At 37.5% G+C, this 20728-nt stretch overlaps 1 protein-coding gene across 1 annotated transcript; it reads left to right on the top strand.

Annotated features, from left to right (window-relative positions):
• Positions 1–1026: 1026 nt before the first annotated feature.
• Positions 1027–16984, top strand: LOC121441136 (FUN14 domain-containing protein 1). Its single transcript, XM_041642271.1, has 5 exons — positions 1027–1210; positions 1884–2040; positions 5560–5635; positions 15824–15952; positions 16572–16984. The coding sequence occupies exons 1-5, from the start codon at positions 1183–1185 to the stop codon at positions 16647–16649; spliced, it is 468 nt and encodes a 155-aa protein (XP_041498205.1). The 5' UTR covers positions 1027–1182; the 3' UTR covers positions 16650–16984.
• Positions 16985–20728: the final 3744 nt, after the last annotated feature.

Genomic DNA, 20728 nt, shown 5'->3' with positions numbered 1-20728 from the left:
TCTTAAAATGGGTAATGGGCCCATTTCAATTTGGAATACAGAAAAATGCTGGATATTTATAGCGCATAATCTGAGTGAGCGGGTCAAGGTGTGGAATCCTACCAAGAGGAGGCATCAGTGTGGAAACCTCACCCCTTATTCTCAAAGGGGCGAGAAGAAATTGCCTAGCAGAATGTTTTCCCAGGAGGTTAGTGGCCTTCCCCTCTCCCATCCAGGAGATTCTAAGCACAAGGTGACTTAGCTCAGCCCAGCCCAGCTCAACCTGGTACAGGCTGATAAAGTTGGCCTAACTCAAGAACAGTGGCCTTGCTCTAAGAACAAGGAGAAAGCTGACATAACAGAATGGGAGGGAGCAAGGGTCCTTGTACCGTGGCAAAGCATCTTCAAAGAGTCTCTTTGTAGTTATGCCTTTAAAAGCTTACCCCACAAAGAAGATACAACTCCTCTCTCTATCTCGCTGTAACGGGGATGGAGATGAGTTCCAAACATGTTTGTATTATGCTGATTAAACCTTGCTTATTGTAGTCTGGGCCTCTCTGGTGGTCTGTCTCTGGGGGTCGTAATCTGGGCACAACAATCAGTGCAGGGGTGTTTATTGCTAAGCTAATTTAAAAGCGTTACTGAAGAAAGATCTGGGTTATTAGCTATCAAGCGAAGAGCAGGGATGAAATTTCTGTTAAAGTCAACAAGATTCTTGCAACCACTGGAGGCTAAAGATAGGACCTAAGGAGGCAATCTAATCAGAAAGACAGCTTCAGAGGAGAATTCTGACTAAATGCTGGTTAAGGACAGTCTGCTGACACCAAAATGGTTGTCCTGTTCATTACCCAGAGCCGTTCCTCTATCTATTCCTTCAGCTTTAAAAAGAGAATAAGGAAATTTTCTCGGGTAAACTCTAGAGGGGTTGGGGTAAGTCCAGGAGCAGAACACTGGACTACATTTCCCAGAAGCCCTCGTAGGGCGGGGACCCCACTAATCCGCCCCTAACCTTGAGTCTTGTGGCTGCGCACAAAGTGCTGAAGGGGCTGTGCTGAGAAGAGTGGGCGGTGACAAGACTGTCTGGAGGAGGAGGCTGAGGAAAAAGAGAGACCATAGACTTCCACCTTGGTCTAGAGCGCCCTTTAAAGTGTTTGGGAGAGGAGGGCGGGCGGGGACCACCCCGAACTGGCCGCCGGCGGTATCATGGCGTCCCGGAACCCCCCTCCCCAAGGTGAGCAGCCAGGGCCCGAAGTAGTCACTGGGATGCGGCCCACAGCTCTCGACCTGGCTCCTACGGTGCTTCTCCCTTCCCCTCCAGTATTTCTGGGGCTTGGTGGCCACATAGCCTCTTTGAGCAACCCCCCTCCAAACCAAACGTCTCCTTCCCCTCTTTGCGGAACTCACCAGGCTCCCCCTAACACCTACCAAGGCCGGATCCTGCCCTGCCCCCACCTCTAGCCCTTCTCCATTTTACTACAGTAGGGGGTTAGGAGGGTTGATTGTTGGTTGCGTTTCAGTTCTGTCGTTTCCGTGGCTGGATTCCTGACCTGTTCTTTCAGGGGAGGAATATGCCCTCTCTCCTATTTTCCCAGGACGGAAATGGACCCTGCTCTGACCTTATTCTCACTGGGCGAGTAACCACTCACTGCTTTGTAACTCACTGGCCCCTGCCTGCGCGTCCCTGTGTCTTTGTAAAGGAACTGGGGGATGATGGTATTGCTATGCTCTTTACTCCTGAGGTCCTAGTCTCGGGGATTGAGTTAATCTTGTTCATTCGTTTCCATGTGGCCATTTTTAGTTGTAGGCCAGACATGACAGTGAGTTGTCACAGGTTTTATTAAAACAGTTTGAGAGGTTTCTGAGTATAGATTGATTCGATATTTTTCATTTTGTGTTTTTTAAAGACTATGAAAGCGATGACGAGTCTTATGAAGTGTTGGATTTAACTGAGTATGCAAGAAGACACCACTGGTGGAATCGAGTATTTGGCCACAGCTCGGGACCTATGGTAGAAAAATACTCAGTAGCCACCCAGATTGTAATGGGTGGTGTGACTGGCTGGTGAGAACCTTTTTCATTCAATTTCTGTGGGAACCTAGCTATTGTCCTTTTGTAAATGGGCCCGTCAAGCACACCTTTGGGGCTTTCCCCTGCTGTAACTAGGTAGATCAACCTTCAGACACTCTTTGCTGGATTTTGGTGATTTCCCTCTGTCCCAGGCTCACCATAGTTCCACTCTTCCCCTGTTACCCTTCCTTTGATTCATTATCAAATTTCCAAATCTAGCAAGTCAATTTTAAGTAAATTGTTACTTGCTGTTCAGTGCTAACCACTGGAAAAACCTATGAGAAATCCCATTGCAGAACTGACCTCTAGGATTAACAGCTCTGTACATAGAAGCATTAATGCTCAGCAAAAATTATTCATGATGATGCAGCGGATTTTATTTTGTGTGCTAGTTCAGATTCTGGTAGTGCTTTGAAGATCTGACAACATTGCTACTGTGTTAGAGTTATGGACTGATTACTTTTTCTGCAATAATGTGCAGTACAATAAGGAGTGGTTAATAACCATTACCTGGGCAACAATTCAGATCACATGATAACACGCCTATAAATGTACTTTAATTTTGTTATTTTTGGAATGAAAGATTAACCAGATAGTAAAGGGCAGAACCAGTTCAACATTTTGAAAAATGTTGATGACTCTCTTTTGAAGTGATACTGCTTAAATTGTAAGCATTTTTCCTTTACATTCTAAAGTAAACTTAGCTTGTGTTAATTAAAATGCATACTTCCACATGGCCTGGGTAAATGATATTTCTTCATGTGTGTTTTACATATAACTTGGAATAATGATGCTCCCCTATGCCTTCTTGTAAACGCCCTTTTATAATTTAAAACAACCAAAAGCCAACTCTTGTGAAGATTCCATGGCACACAGGCACAATATTAATACTGTTTTATTGAAAGATCCCGCAGTTATAACAGAAATTTCTGCTGAGGGCCTTGGTCACTCCGATAATTCAGATAATTCACTGTAGGATGAAAACACCTCTGTCTCTCTTAAATTAATTCATAATTTGGTGCCAGAGGTGATTGGTTAGATGCATGGCTAAAAGCTTGATGTTAAAAGATATTTTAAAAATAATTGAGAAATAGAATTATAAGACTACTGCACATTTTCTTCTTGTAGACCAAACCTGATAAGAAGGCCCAGCCGGACAGTGGTGGCGCACACCTTTAATCCCAGTACTCAGGAGGCAGAGGCAGGTGGATCTCTGTGAGTTCGAGGCCTGCCTCGTCTACAAGAGCTAGTTCCATGACAAGCTTTAAAGCTACAGAGAAACCCTGACTTTAAAAGGCAACCAAAGGGGAAAAAAAGTCCATAATTGCTGGCTTTTCTTGAAAAACCTAAAGGCAGAGCAGAAGTTATGGTTGTCTTAGTGACTGATGCTTTTTAGCAGTGGTACACAGCTTGGGGAGCATCCACCTTGGGATAGTGTGGAGACTTCCTGCTTCTTTTTCTGAGCCTTTGTTACTGACTCCTGTATGAGGAAGACATTCTTGATAATGATAACACATACATTGACTTATTTGTATCTACCAGGTATTCAATCCAGGAGCTATGTAAGAGTTTGTGTTTTGTTTTGACATTGATCTGCTTGTATGTGGGGCACAGATATGTCCCAGTACATGTGTGGTGGTCAGAGGACAGCTTTTAGGAATCAAATCTCTCTACCATGTGGGTTTTGAGGATCAAACTTGGGTCTTCAGGCTTGGTGGCAAGTGCTTTTATCTACTGAGCCATCCTATGGCCTGAACTGTGTAACAAGACACTGATATATAGGTGGCTTGTTTCTTGTTTTTATCTAGTCTGGGGGTAAATTCAGGGCCTTGCATATAGCAGGTAAGCACTCTACCTCTGATGGAAATCGGCAGTTACATAGGTGATTTGCTGTAATGACTTGGATTGTAGTGTAGATTCAATGTAGTAAAGTTTTGAAATACTCTTAGAATATAACATTGGTGTGTTTGTGGTATAAAAGAGGAACAGTTAATAGGCATGAACCTAACTTAACACATCACACCTATATGAGACATGAAGGATAACCTGAGGAGATTATATTTAGCTGTAGGTGGGTAGCTGTAGGTTTTTTTGTTGTTGTTGCTGTTTCTCTATAGCTTTGGTGCCTGTCCAGTCATAAGAAGTGAAACCTAGTGTAAGAATAGGTGGTTGCTAGGAAATCTGGAGGCCTTTAAGACTGATTCTGGTGTTGTTAGAGCATGGTCTAGAAGCATGGTTATGGAATTCCAACATTAAATTACCAAGGTAATGATGCTCTTAAGAGTGGAAAGGAGGGCTGGCAAGATGGCTCAGCAAGTAGGCTTGATGCCAAGCTTGATCACCTGAATTCTATCCATAGGACCATAGGATTCACATGGTAGAGAGAATCAACTCATGGACATTGTACTTGGACATCTCTGTGTGTGAATATTCAGACACACACACACACACACACACACACACAGAGAGAGAGAGAGAGAGAGAGAGACAGCAAAAAATTAACAAAAGGGTAGAAAGGAAAAAACAATTTTAGAGATGGGGTTTAGAAAACTTTGAGTTAAAAAACATGAAGGAATCTGAAATGAATGTGAAGTGGCAATGGAGAATGGTACCATAACAGAAATTGGAATCTTAGTAGCAGTTGTTTTGACTATGTTTGTGTCCCTGTGCCATGACTCAAATTGAAGTAAGGACCTACTGTGTTCCAGTATGACTTCATCTTACTTAATTACATTAACAGTAACCTTATTTCCTAGTAAAATCTCATGAAGGACAGTAATTTGTGGGACACACAAATTCAGTGTACAAGGCTAGGGTTAGAACTCTGGAATTCGTTTGTGCAATTTGAATCTGGAATATTGAGGGGAATGTGAGTTCACTCCAGAGGTATAGGGTGACACTCCACAGTTAGATGAGACAAAACAAACTTAATCCAGAAAATCAATAGTATGAGACATGTGGGCGATATAGGGCGTGAAATGACACAAAAGACAGGAAAGCTTTTCCTAGGCAGAGCTAGGCAGGAATCTGTAGAATTGGAAAGATTAATAGCTCAAATAAAGATGATGATGCATTTGAAACTAACTGGGTTGGAGCTGGTTTAAGTAGAGTACATGTTGGCCAGATGTATGGAACAGCTTGACCGCATGAAGCAAAACAAGGAAATGACTTACTGTGGGAAATTTTATCTTATATAAACAAATGTAGAAGGAGTATAATGAACTCAGTACTCACAACTGGTTTCAGTAGCTGCTATTTTTATTTTCCTTTTAAGTCTCCCTCTTCTCTCCTTTACTCATTTTGCAGCAAATCTCAGACATTTTAGAATAGAGTGTGCATTTTTAACTACCCTGTATGACTGCAGGAAAACACTGAAAGTTTCTGAGCAGGCAAAGGACATTATCAAAAGAGATGAGATGGGAACACATTAAGCTTTTATTAGGAAAGCAATAAAATGTAGAAATTTAGTGTATCACTTATTGTTCTTGTCTTTTGTTATTTCTGTCATTAAAGGTGTGCAGGATTTTTATTCCAGAAGGTTGGAAAACTTGCAGCAACTGCCGTAGGTGGTGGCTTTCTTCTCCTACAGGTATGTTAGACCTCTATGTACTTGCTTCTGCATATATAGGTAGCCCATGGGAACAGAGAATGTTAGCTCTTTTAATTACTGTTCATTTCAATAGAAGGTAGAATTTTTCTTTTAGGCATTAGTTTATGAAAAATTATAATGAGTTTTAAAAGCTTGCATCTGTCATAAAGAAAACAAACTAAATATTTCTAGATTTTTGAATATATGCACAGCATGATGAGATATCAACTATTAAGAAGATAAGAAGATAGCTTTGAACTAGGTGTGGTTGCACACATCCATAATCCAGCTACTCAAAAGAATGAGGGAGGAGGACTACAAGTCCAAAGCAAGACCAAACCAAACCAAACATCTGGGGCTGTAGTTTAGTAGTTGAACCTTTGAATTTTACAGGTAAACTGGGATTATGGATGTGTACCACCACATTTGGTTTATAGATCACACTGTGCATTCATTGTATTTTTCATAAACTAATGCCTAGTTCTGTCGAAAGCTGAGCAACTATTAACATTTTTCTAACACTTTTTTAAAAACCGAAGAATTAGAGCCAGGTGTGACGCTATATAGTAGGGTTTCTGTGGAAGAGTACCTTGGTGGATGGATTGGGGCCAAGAAATGGAATGCCACAGAGATTACACCACATTACAGATCTCAGGCAAGAGATTTTTTTGGGGTGGGGTGAAAGTCTCCCTTGGAGGGGAGAGGGGGGGCGGGGGAGAGAAATAGAGCCATACAGAGAATGGGAGAGCTGTCTGTGATGGCTGGGACATTTTAAGGGTGCATGTGTTGTATTTGGTAGCTGGTGATGAAGGGACTGCTGGCCCTGAGTTGCTGAAGGTAGCCTGAGAGTGGAGGGGGACTGATTCCTAACAGTATAGGCCTGAAATTGCAGCACTCAAGAGGCTAAGACAGAAGGATCTAGAGATCAGGCCAGCCTTGGCCTACTTAGCTAGTTATATACTTTAGGGGGAAAAGAAGAGAAAAGAAAGAAAGAAAGGAAGATACAGAAAGTAGAAAATAAAGTTTAGAAATACCCATAATCCTATCCATAATCCTATTTCTGAGATAGGTGGATTAAAATTTTAATTTTATTCATCCTCTTTTAGGGGTTAAAAATGCTTTGCTATTAGAGAATGTTTTGAGGATATTGTCTACCATTCATGTCTGATTGGTATGTCTTTTCCTCAAAATATCGTTTCCTGAAGAAGATGACTATAGTAAATCTCATAATTGAAAATCTTTTGGAATGAGTGTTAGCAACAGTTTTAAAGATGGAGAGAACTGGCGGTTATACCAGATTTAAGAAATGATTGCTGTTTGTAGCAACCAAAATCTGACTCTAGTGCCTAATCCATTGATCCTGTAACAACCAATGGAGTAGTCACCTTCAGTGCAAAGAGATAGAACTTATGTGAATTATGCACTAATTTAAGTAGTGCACTAGCCAACTGTTTTAAGGATATATTCTCTATTAATAACAATATTAAGAGTGCTATTTCTTGTGGTGTAGGTAAAAGGATGTGATTAATTTCTAATTTGGTCTTTTGGGTATACATTAGTGTTTACATGGAAGATAATTTTATTTAAGCTGATTTTGACTTGCATTTGTATAGAATCAAGGGCATATTTAAGTCTGCCGGTAATTTGAAAACCGAGTTGTCATTTTTTTTCAATGCAAAGGGAACTAGACTGAAACAGAATATATTAAAACTGTTAACAGAATTGAATTGTGTGTTCGTTTTCATCTATTCTGCGTCTTTTAGTCCATTTAAATACATTTGGTAGTCAATGTTCAAGCCCACATTTTATCATTGCTACTTCCTGCTTTTCCAAGCCTGGGATTTTTGAAGTCTTGAAGTCCGAAGGGCACAGGTCCTGTCTGCATCAAAGTGCTTTCACCCCAGATACAATTAGCCTTGTAAAGGCAGTAGGAGGAACCTGAAAGAGAAGCTAGAGAAAGAAAAGGCTTTTAAGCTAATTGCCTCACATTCATAGGCCTGACTCCATATTTCATAACCTTTGCTTATCATTAATGATAAGTATCAGTTTGGGTTAGGACTTAAAGCTTTTGTACTAACAATATTAAATGTTTTTCAGTAGGTATTTCTCACATTGCCTTCTTAAAATAGACATCAGAGCAGGTCTGAGCACAGTATTATTTCCAACTAATGAATCGTAACCAATTACAGAGTTCTCCACTCCCCCTGCTTAAGTTAAAGTAGACATTGATGTATGAGTATTTCAGCTTTTTAAAAGTTATTTGTGCTTGTATATAGGGAACAGATACTTGTATAGTGCTTGTTGCAGATTAATTCTCTGCCTCCTTCTACCCCGATTTTCCCCTCCTTTGAAGCAACGATTTTAACTTTTCACAGAGCCTCCTTTCCACTGTTGATTGAGCAGTGTTTTGATCTATTACTAGCAGGTATTCACTTGTTTTCACATTATGGAATATTTGTTAGTTTTTGAGTTGTCCCATTCTAGCCCCACCTCACCTAAATTAAACACCTGAATGCTTTCTGACCCCCCCATGCCCTCTGGGCCCATCTTGAGTATTATCTTATAATTGTGTATGATTAAGTAACTGTGGGTTAAGTGAGCTACTTGAATTCATGTTTTTTATTGATATTCCATACCTCCTCATCCATACAACTCCAAACCTTTTTCTCTTTAGAAAACAAACAGGCAAATAAAAAAGCAAATAAACCAGAATGAAAAACTAAATAGTCTTTATAAAATAGAAAAAGCACAAAAATACAGTTTAGGAAGGTTTGGGCTCTTATTTATAGTAAGAAAGTTGGTTTTTTTTCTTCTTTTGATGTATTCTTGTTATCTAAATCTCTCCTGGTAATATGCATTAGGCAGCCAGGTTAGTCTTCTGGAGAGGGCTGTCCCAGGCTCCTTTGTCCTGCTTGTTTTCTAGGCCTAGCATATGCCTGTTTCCCAGGATTTTCCTTTCAGTACCATTCTGAATGTTTTCCTGTGCTCTGTCTTGGGTTGTTTCCTGTGTCTCATATTGTTTTGTTTCCTATTTTCAAGGGACACATCTTTCCATTATTATATCTTCAAGTATTGCTGTGAAGGGACACCATGACTGCAGCAACTTTTATAAAGGAAAACATTTAATTGAGGTGGTGGCTGACAGTTTTAGATATTTACTCCATTATAATCATGGTGAGAAGCATGGCAGCATGCAGGCAGACATGGTGCTGGAGAAGGGGCTGAGACTTCTATCTATTTCTTGATCCACAGGCAACAGAAGTGAACTGTGTTACTGAGCATAGCTTGATCATTTGAGACCTCAAATCCCCCACACCTCCAACGAGGCCACACCTACTCCAGCAAGGCCACACCTCCTAATAGTCCCACTCCCTATGGGCCAAGCATCCAAACACAAGAGTCTTTGGAGGCCATACCTATTCAAACCACACATCAAGTAACTTGTGGAGAAATAAGCATGGGTGGTATAATTTTTGAGATTTTGAATGTCCGAAAATTTCATTGAATCTCACATTTGAGTAATAGTTAAGCTCAGTGTAGATATTGCTACATTGTCTTCCAAATTCAGTGCTGCTGTTAAAAGTCTAAAACAGTTCTAATACCTGACCATTTGTATGCATACCTCCCTTCTCCCATGTCCTAGTAAGTGCTTAAAAGATTTTATTGTGTGTGTGTCCCCAGTGTTCTGATTTGTGACATTGCTAGTTCTTGCTGTGGGCCTGACTTATCCACTGTGGTCCCTTTATTGATATTAGCAAACAAGTTCCTGTTCTATGTTTTTTTTTATTGCTGCCCTGCCTCTGTATTTCCTGTGATATGGATCTTCTGGACTGGCTGTCTAATTTTTATAGCCTATCTTTCTGATTTTTTTTTAGTTCTGTCTTTTTTTTTGGTTTATTTTCTGGGAGATATCTTCACCTTATCTCCTAGCTGAGTTTTTCATTTCTGCTTATTTCTATTTATTAATTTATTGGTACTGAGGATTGAACTTGGTTCTCATGCATAGTAGGCAGGCATTCTACCACTGAGCTACATGTAGCCCTAGCCTGTGCTTATATTTTTAATTCCTCTGAGCTATTTATAGTTATTTAAAGAGATTGAGGAGGTAGACTGTTTTTATATGAAATTTGATCCTATCACCCCATCTGTGATTTTAAGTAAAAATAAAAGGTTCTTAAACGTGGCAGGGGCTGAAAATTGTTTTAATTGCTAGGTGCTAGTTTGAAGTAACTGATTTTATAAGTTCTAGGTCTAGAGTGTTCGTTCAAATAATCTGTCATGCGTGAAGTTCTTAGCATCTGAACAAACTGTTTATCAGTCTAGTTTTTCAGTGTTCCAGATAACACTGCAGTGATAGCTCTCTATTTGCAGTACTGGAGATTGAAGCCAGAGCCTCATGCGTGCCAGGCAAGCCCTGTTTCACTGAGCTACATCCCAGATCTTTAATTAACCATTTGTTTTCATTTTTCACATTCCTCTAACACAAAGCAAACATGTTGAAGCCTTTTGATTGTCAAGTGCTTCTAGTAAGTATATATTTATTATATTTCCACTATCCCTTTATGAAAGTACATACCAATTTCCTTTCTTTCCAGTCTGTATTCTTAAAAGGAAATCACTAGGGCAGCCCACACTGGAGGAGTAGGAGTGACCTCACTGAGGACAAGTGTCTACATAAGTTACTTTTAAAAGTTTCTAGTCAGGGATAGTAGTATAGCCTGCATAGTTCCAACTATTAGGGAAGCTGAGGCAGCAGGATTATTTGATCCCAGGAATTGAAGGCTAGCCTAGGCAACATGGTGAAACAACCTTGTCTCAGAAAGAAAAAAAAATTGGAGACTTGTCTCTTCTTTATTTATTAATTTTTATTAAATTATACCAGTATGAACTTAGCTTTTTATTTTATATTTTGGATTAAAATTTAAGTACCATTTTCTTGATCAAATTGTTATAGATTTAGCCATGGGAAGCTCTTTCAATTGTGCATTATCCTCTCTGACCATCAGTGTTCATGTTATTCATTTATTCCTTTATTAACTCATATTTTTATTGTGGGCATGTATGTGTATTTGGTGTATTCATGTGTGTAGGTTCACTTGCCCATGTCTTTGCTGCCTGAGGTTGATGTGCCCCTTCTTTTCTGAGGCAGGGTTTCTCACTGAATGTGGATCTCTGTGTTTCTGCTTGATCACTTACTAATGGTGAGACTCACAAGTAGGAAGCCCCATCTACCTCCTTACAACTTCAAGCAGCAGTGAATCTTTATCTGAAAACTTGATGCTATTTTTAACATTTCATTATTGTTTTATTATTGTGGTTCTGGGGATCTAACCCAGATGTCCTTCCTACATGTCAGACAAGCACTCTACCACTGAGATGTACCATCAGCTCCTTATTTTTAACTGGGAAATTTTTATTCTAACAAAGCCTTTTTACCTAATTTCATTAAATATTGAAATGTTATAGAAAAGTCAAATATAGTTCAAAAAGTGGTCATCATTGCACCACCTCTTCTCTAGTCTGCTGGTATGAATTTCTTTATAATTACATAGATAAAAGTAAACAGGACTAAAGTGGGTCCTGTATGGTCAATTCTGAGGATGCACTTGCCTGTTAGGTTAGATGTACTTGAATCTCACTGGGAGCAGATGATTTATCCTTGATCGTTGCACTGCAGCGTACTGCTCCGTTCAGACTATTCCCCTTCAGTTTGACTAGGTCTCTCTATAAGGGCGATAGTCATGAACTTCTTAAGGAAATTGCTTCAGTGGTAGTGAGTTATATCCATGTCAGATGGAAACCATCCTCCCACTGATAAACATGATAGGACCCTTGGGGTTAATCTGGCCCAGTTACTTTGTTAGGGTATTCTTTGAATCAGGTTGGTTAATACAACTTTGGAGATTTAGTATTTATTCATCGTCTTAATCATCATTCATTCAGTGTTTCTCATTAATCTTTTTGCATGACATCATTTGTGACTAGGGACACAGAGATTCACAGTTCACTGGAAGAGATAGATAGTGGCAAACAAATTTAATCATCTGGTCAAGGCCAAGCTGGATGTGTACCTGTGGTGTGGAGAGTACAGAGAAAGACTTGAATTGCTTGGAGGTATTGGAAGAGGGGAACTTAGAGAGACATTTAAGATTTCTTAACCACTGTAACTATATGATACTTTACTTAAAAATGGAGTGTCTACAAAATCTTTTTCTCAAATTAACTGGATTTACTGACTTTGGTAGCAGCTACATTTTTTTAAATTTATACATAGAAATGTATTTGTGAGAATTTATTTTATCTGTTTGATTAGATGGCCTCTAATTTTTAGTTGTGGGCTTGAAGTAGATCAGCAGTCACCTCCGGGAGTGAATTTAAGGTTTTTTTTTTGTTGTTGTTGTTGTTATTTTATCAACAATGTAATTTATGATACTTACTAATCTTTTAAAATTTGTAACTTATATTGGTAAATCTTGAAAATGAAAGTTGAATTATGGGTTGCCAGTGTGTGGTAACATGGATAGTCTTTTGGCCATTCTTACCAACAACCAAAGCCATGTATATGGATGAAATTTTTCTTATTTCAGTAAGAAAAACATGTTGAAATTCAACCTAAGGTTAAATACTACAAAAGCTTCAAAGTAATCAACAAGTTTAATTACTCAGTCATATCTTTAACTTTCATTTAGAAAAAACTTGCTCTGAAGTTCATTGTCACTGCTGTGCCTATGATATCCAAATCACTGTATCAGGTTTTAACAGATAAGTTTTCATATGCCATTCAATTTGATCACCTCTCTTTCTGAGGCTGGAGTCTGATGGGATAGCCGGTAAGTGAGTATAAGAAGAACTGCAGATAAATTCCGATGTGGAGTTAATCATAGAGAAAATAAATCCTAAGATTCCAGTCAGACTCTTTAAATGAAATCAGATATTTTTATTATTTCAAATATTTTATATATAGTTAAAAACCTACAAAGAATGCATGAGATTGGTAGTGATTTATAATAGTATATATAGTTCAATTATTTACTTATATGCTTATTTATATTTATATTTTAATTATACTGGTTATATCTTGCTGATGTTCTTCCAATTTTTCAGTGGCCCAGTAACTTCATATTAGGGTTCTTAAGATGAATAAGCATTTAGCTGTAGTTTTATAAAAAGGACTTATAGTATGAAATTTATTATGGAAAAGAATTACTATAAAGTTTTTTAATTAAAATATAATTACATCATTACTCCTCTTCCTTTTCCTACCACCAACTCTCTTTATATACTGCTCTCTCAAAATTCATGGCCTCCTTTTCTTCGTTATTGTTGCATATATGTATAAATGCATTCATATAGAAGTGCAACCTGCCTTGTCATTTAGTGCTGTATGTAGTTTCAGGGATGGCAATTTGAAACTGGATAACCAATTAGAGACTCTTCCCTGGGGTTGACTAATTCTTCACATTTCAGAGTTGCCTGTAATTCTTTGTCTAGGGGTGGGGCTCCGCATGTCTGTTGGTGTTGTCATTGTTTAGGTCCTCTTTAATATTGGTGAGATTTCTCTGCTCTTTCTAGGTGACAAGATCTCACAGCAAACTTCCTGGTCTTCTGATTCTTAGACTCTTTTTTTTTTATTCTGAGATGTTCCCAGAGCCTTAGGTGCAAGAGTTTTGATATAGATTTATCTGTCAAGTCTGGGTGGTATTCTGTAATATCCATCTATTGCAAAGCAATAGATGAGGGTTAAAAGCTGCACTTATCTGGCTATCAAGATAAGTATTTAGAATGCAAAGTTAAGGATTGTGCTTATTAAGGAAAGTAGCAGTAGTAGGTACCCCTCTAAGATCCATGATCTCACTAGTTCTGGTGGTTGGCTAGGCTTCCAGTAAGTACCAGGTGTACTTTCCCTCAGCTGTGGAAGCCTTAAGTCCAAATAGATAGTTGTTGGTTACTACCAAGATATGAGTGTCACTGTTTTTTACCTTTAAGAATATCTTCTCAGTCTGGTCATTATTATGGTTCATAGGCATAATGGATGGGTAGGAATATTGATTGTTTTCCTCCCTTGACATTTTGTATAGTACATTTCTGTTACTATGAGAGTTAGAGTCCTCAGGGAGGAGACTTCAGATTAGACATAATTTGGATCCTCGAAGTCCTTTGTTTAAAGTGAATTTTGTGTTCATCAATACATACTTTCAATCTCTGGGGGACAGCCAAAGGCAATAGCAATAGCATATATTATTTTGGGAGTCTCTTGGACTCCCCTGACCAACTCAAGATAACATTTTTCATGTCTAGTACTGGAATTTTTTTGTTTAACAGTCAGTGGCTCCTAGGGTAGGGCTGTCAGCCCAAATGGCATAACTTTGTGTCTGTGGGGGTACATATGTGTGTATATATATATATATATATATATATATATATATATATATAAACACTAATGTGCATTATACGTAATTTTCAGTAAATAAAAAGTAATATGGTTCCTTATGGCTTTTTCAAACATCTATAGTGTTATTTTTCCCTATCCTCATGCCCCTTGTTCTGTACTGACCTCCCTCCCTATGGGCAGAAGTTTTCTGTGTCTCAGCAGCCAGCTCCTAAATAACCACAGAGACTTAATTACAAATATTCATCTGACAGCTTAGACTTGTTTTTAGCTAGGTGTTATAATTTAAATTAACCCATTTTTATTCATCTGTGTGCTGTGTGAGGTAATCTGGGGTTTGTTTACCTCACTGTGTACCTCCCCCATTCTGCCTGCTCTGCGTCTCATGCTTTCTCCCCTGACTCCTCAGACTCCCATGACTCCACCCTTCTTTCTAGCACCCTCTTAGTTGGAGTCTCCAGCCTAATCTCTTTGTGCCTAGCTATTGGTCTTTCAGCTCTTTTATTAAACCAATCAGAAGGCACCTTGGTAAAGAAAAATCTTTACAGTGTACAAAAAGACTATTCCATAATACCTCCCCCCTTGCCAGTTAAGCCTCATGGTCCATTTTTCCCTTTCATATCATTTGTATTATACTATTCCAATTTCTAGCATATCCCATGCCTGTAGTCCCCCCCTTTTTTTTCTAATTTCTGTGGTTACCCCAGGTTATATACTCACATCTGAAGATTTGGACCTAGGAACCCCAGGTGACAGAGAACATGCAGTGCTTGTCTTTCTGGGTCTGGTTACCTCATTCAATAAAATATTTTCTAGTTCCATCCCTTTACCTGCAGATTATTTCAATTTTCTTTTCTTTTGTTTAAAAAGCTCTCTTGAATGCAGGAGTTTATTTTTATTTTATGTACATTGGTGCTTTGCCTCTAGGCATGTCTGTGTGAGAGTGTCGGATCCCCTGGAACTGGAGTTACAGACAGTTGTGAGCTGCCATGTGGGTGCTGGGAGTTGAATCTGGGTCCTCTGGAAGAGCAGTCAGGGCTCTAAACCACTGATCATCTCTCCAGCCCTATTTTCATTTTTTTTTGTAGTGGAATAGTATCCATAGTATATATGTATCACATTTCATTATCCATTTGTCAGTTGTAGGACTTTAGCCTGTTTCTATTTGCCAGCTGTTGTGAATAGAGAAGCAATGAACATTGATAGCTGAGCAAGTGTCTGTGGAGTAGGATGTCAAGTACTATGGGCATATGCCAAGGGATGTTATAGCTGGGGCATTTGGTAGAGTTATTTTTAGCTTTTTTGAGAATTCTCCACACTGATTTCCAGAAAGGTGACATCCACTTGTAGTCCCAAGAGTGAATGGAAGTTCCCTTTTCCCCACATTTTCTTAAGTAGATTCAGAGCTAGTGAAGATCCTTTATCAGGCTATTTTATATTTCTTTAATGACATGTCAACTGATTGCCTACTATTTCACATCTGTTTAATCAAAGGGTACTTTTTTAGTCATACTTTAGATAATCTATACTTTTAGCTGATTTCTATTCTAAAAGGTAGGATAAAAGCAGCTATTATAGTTATAATACAGCTTTTTGAATCTTTCCCAGCACATACTATATATCCTTTTAGGAGTACTCCTAAGAGGAGTGGAGTCTTTAAGTCTTTGTTCAGTGCCTCTTGAATGAGTAAATTGGTAACTCAGTAACAGTTTCTTACGTAGAAGCTCTGTGAATTCCTGTAAATCTAATTGACCTTCTACTTCTGGGATTTGACAGTCATTTTTATTGCATGTTTACAGGTTGCCAGTCACAGTGGCTATGTGCAGATTGACTGGAAGAGAGTTGAAAAAGATGTTAACAAAGCAAAAAGACAGATTAAGAAACGAGCAAATAAAGCAGCACCTGAAATCAACAATATAATTGAAGAAGTAAGACAATGAGCAATTTTGCTTTGTTTTTTTTTTTGGTAATAGGTTTCAGTACAAATTATGACTGAGGATTGCATTGTTTTAATGATGTTTTAGATAGGTGTGGTGGATCATCTCCCAGCACTTGGGAGACTGGGTAAGGAGGATTGTCATGAATTATAAACCAGCCTGTCAGCCTGAGCTATAGAATAAAACTCCATTTCAAGAAAGAAAAACAAGCAAAAACAACAAAAGAAAATAATTGAGAATGTTATTTATCTTGAATTCAATAATTAAGAGTATTTTTTAAAAAGTGTACATTTTTATTGTTGTTAAATATATGATAAAGTTTACCGTGCTTAAGTATACAATCAGAGACATGTACATTCATGCTCCTGTACAGTCATTACCTCTATCCATTTGCAAAATTTAAAAATTGATTTTATTAAATACTATTTTCCCAAGTTTGCCCTCCCCTTAGTCCTCCATTCTCCTTTGAGACTCAAAGGTAGAATGGTCATAAGTAGAATTGTGCATTTGTCCTTTTGTTGTCTATCTTATTTCAATTCAGTGTAATATTTCAAGCTTCATCTATTTTGTAGCATAATTAAGAGTATTTTTATTGACATTTGATTTTTAGGCAACAGAATTTATCAAGCAGAACATTGTGATATCCAGTGGCTTTGTGGGAGGCTTTTTGCTAGGCCTTGCATCTTAAGGACTCGAAAGTTCTATCTTAGTGGATCCAACAGTGAGGAGAGAATCGGTGGCAGCAGGGCGATCTCTCAAAGGCACGTGACCCCAGAATCTCCAGAGAAAGGAACAACCAGCTAGACAATTGCAAATGCAACAGCTTCGCTTTTGCCACTTGAAGCTTGACAAGCTAGTAGCTGCTGTAAGACAGCCTGTGTGGTATGTAATAATAGTATTCTTGAACAAATTATGGCTTTTGCCAATTTTTTTAATTTACATTTGTTTAGAAGCTAGTCTATGAATATTGTCATTGGATATATGGAGACAGAAAAAAAGCTATTATGTGTACTGTCTGATAAAATATTAACTGTTTTATTTTAAAAGTTCTTTGTGCTTTACTGTATAGTGCCAATAATGTTTAAAAAAAATTTCTTACAGCTTCAATATTATGGCTGACTTTGAAAAAATGTGTTTGCAATAAACTGAAGAATTGTATTACCCCTTTGTGGAAGGCTGTAGAAACAATAGAATTATTAAGTTATTAAACTCTTCTGATGTATCAATCTTTTTTTCCTCATGTTTCTTACTTTGCTTATGTAGTATGTTTCACATTAAAGGCTTTTGTAAAGAAATACTACATGCCTAAAACACTTTTTCCTTCTCTCATATCTACAATTTTTTAAATGTTTCCTTATATGTTCTAGTTTTTCATTTTTGTTTGATTTATTTATCTTTGATAGCCTAGAGAGAACTAACTTAGGAGGATGTTGTTATTTGGGTCATTGATACATTTTATGAACTTCAAATGCATCTAATTTTTTATTTCTAAAAATCCTAATTATAATTTTGACCTCTTCACCAAAATGTACAGATTACTTTAAAATGCGTAATAGTGTAATATGACTTTTTGTCTAAAGAACTGTGATTTTCTGTGTAGTTATAAAATTATAGCTTAAATATAATCGTTTCCATGATTGTGTGGCTCTCGCACATTGGTAGCCTTATGTTGTTTGAATACTAGGCCAGTTTACTTGTTTCTCAGGGCCAGTATCACACTTGCTCAGACCCTCCCTTGTCCTAGAAGAACTTTAAGTATTGTTAGTCTTGCTCTTAGAGTTTTCGGTTGGCATTAAGGAAAACAGCAGAACAGTATAGGTTGGGGTCTTCAGAATAGAAACATTGCAGTTATTTTGACTATCTCCCTGTGATTGGAAGGACCCATAGTATATCTTATGTATAGTAAATGTGTCATTTCATATTTCTGATATTGGTTACAAGCTTTGTGCTTTTATTGTTTTGAAGTTCTTTAAAATTGAGTATGGAATTGATTTTTAATTTCTTTTATTCCTATTAGTGCCTCATAGAGTGCTAAATAAAACTCAGTTTCTTCATATAAAGTGATTGTGCTTATAAATACTTTTTTGAGATTTTCTCCATTTTTAACTCACTAAGCTTTTCATCGCTACTAAAGTAAACGGAGCAAATATCTTGATTGTGTTCAGATCATGTTGGTAGAACCATGGTCCTGCTTCTGAGCACCATACCTGGGTGCTCCTATGCAGCAAGGCAGTCTACTTCAGAGAATTCCAGTCTCAGTTTTCATTTTGAACATGTTTATAGTGTCTGTTATTTGGGTGATATGCTAGAAGAGTAGGGAAACACAATGTGTCTGCTCTAAAGCTTTTAATTAGAGGCATTAACATAATTTAATTTGAAGAATTGTGTAGCAATATGGGAGCTGTTTGCATAGGATGAGTGGAGAGAAATTCCTTTAAGAGTACAAATATACTATGAAAACAGAGTTAGAAATGGTGGTACACTGCAATAATTCTAGCATACAGGAAGCTGATGTAGGAGGATCACAGTGGCTCGAGGCCAGCCTGGGCTACATAATAAGCTCCTGTCTCAAGAAAAAACAGTGGCTGTTTGTGGTGGTACTCACTGTTAATCTAGTACTGAGGAGACAGAGGCAGGTAGATTTCTGTGAGTTCAAGATGAACTGGGTCTACATATTGAGTTCTGGGATAGCCAGAGATACATAATAGAGAGACCCTTGCTGTAGGATAATGCTCTTGTACATTGGAAAGTTTTGTCACTCATATTATTTTAATAGAAGACTGATTGGTCAGTAGTCAGGCAAGATGTATAGGTGGGGCAGTCATAAAGACAGAGGCTGCTTATTCATATCCCAGATGCCCAGACCCAAAATAATTACACAGAAACTATATTAATTACAACACTGCACAGCCAATAGCTTAGGTTTCTTATTAACTAACTCTTACATCTTAAACTAACCCATTTCTATTAATCTAAGTATTGCCATGAGATTTATGGTTTATTGGTAAGGTTCCAGGGCATCTGTCTCCTTCAGTAGCTACATGGCATCTCCCTGACTCCACCTTCTTTTCTCCTCTATCTCTGCTTGGAATTTCTGCCTTGCTCTATATGCTGCCATAGGCCCAAAGCAGCTTCTTTATTAACCAATGGTAATAAAACATATTCACAGCATACAGAGGGGAACCCTACATCATCTTCCCTTTTCTGTCTAATTAAAAAGGAAGGTTTTAACTTTAACATAGTGATATTATATACAACAAAACAGTTATCAAGCAAGGACTATAGTTACAATATTTAGTCCATTTACATTTGACAAATTAAGGAAAATACTCTATCATCTATCCTATCTTTGTGAGTCCAAAGTATTATATCTAATCTATCTTTTATAATTATAACTATCTTTCTTCAACTCCATCAAAGACTCCAGAAGGATATAATATTACCTAAGTTAACAGAAAGTGCATTGTGTGCTACTTTCGAAACTCTAGAATTGAAAGAAACATCTTGCAGCCTGAACAGTCACCCAAAGTTCTTTGGTAACATTGGGGCACCCATCTTCAGTCTACAAGCCCATAGTATCTAGCAGACTTTTCCATGAAGCAGGAAATTTCAAAGACAGTTCCACCTATATTGGCAGTTTATCAATCACATTTTTCTGTGTCCTGCAGAATGTCTGGCAGACTCTTTCCTGAAGCAGGAACTCTGAAGGACTGTCTCACTTTCTTTAGGCAACTTCAGCAGTCATTTTTCTGTGTGTCCTGCATGTCCAATTCATACAGCATACCATCAAGCAGTCCAGGAAAGAGCAGTTTCTTGTCCAAATGGCTAACTTTGTCACATTGAAGGTAAATCCCATAATGAGTTTCTTCAATACTCATCAACCTCTCTGAAGTAATTGGTACTGCCAAAAGCAGACATGTTTCACTGTCAGTAAAAGTTCTAGGTTTTTAAAATATTTTAAATGTCATATGCTGTTAGTCTTTGAAAGATTTGAAGTATTCCTTTCCATCTGAGATATATTTCTGTACATCTAGAAAACCTAACTAATAGGACTATAAGCTTGACTATTATAGATGACCTGTATTTTAATTATACATTACATTTTTAAATGAGCTGCACAAACACAATACCTTAAACAAGAACAGAAATATATATATATATATATATATATATATATATATACCTTAATTATTCATGTCTATTTCATATTCCCCTTTAAATGTAAATAAACATTTATAAACAATATTTGTGATTTTGGGCATAGTTTTCTCTAAACTGCTTCCTGCTTTTTGTTGGGTGAAGTATTTTTGGGGTTTGCAGAGACCTTTCAGGGTGGTCTTGTTCAATCAAACCATATTAGCCTGGAAGGAATCTACAGGTTCTCATCTTCTGTGGAAACAAAAGCAGAACCTCTTTTCCAAAGCAACATATCCTTAGACTCAAATTTTGAAGTCAAGATATCTTAAATATATATATATATATATATATATATATATATATATATATATATATATTGGTTTAACTTAGCAGCTAGTACAATGAAATGTCTCTGAATCTAGCTCATTCACAGTCAAAAAATTTAAAGAAACATAAAATATGCATAATCCAGACTCTCTGTGTATATTACATCTTTACATGGCTTATTTTTCATACTCAATTACTTTTTTTACAAGTTTTATATTTATTTTATTATCTTTACTACTTTAATCTATGATTGTCTGTACTTTTTATTATAACTATCTATACTCTTTTCTCTCTCTCTCTCTC

The sequence above is a fragment of the Microtus oregoni genome, unplaced genomic scaffold (genome assembly GCF_018167655.1).
Source record: "Microtus oregoni isolate MIOR12 unplaced genomic scaffold, Mior012 000073F_ref0000255, whole genome shotgun sequence".
NCBI classification, from domain to species: Eukaryota; Metazoa; Chordata; class Mammalia; order Rodentia; family Cricetidae; genus Microtus; species Microtus oregoni.
This window is presented reverse-complemented; position numbering and strand designations above follow the sequence as displayed.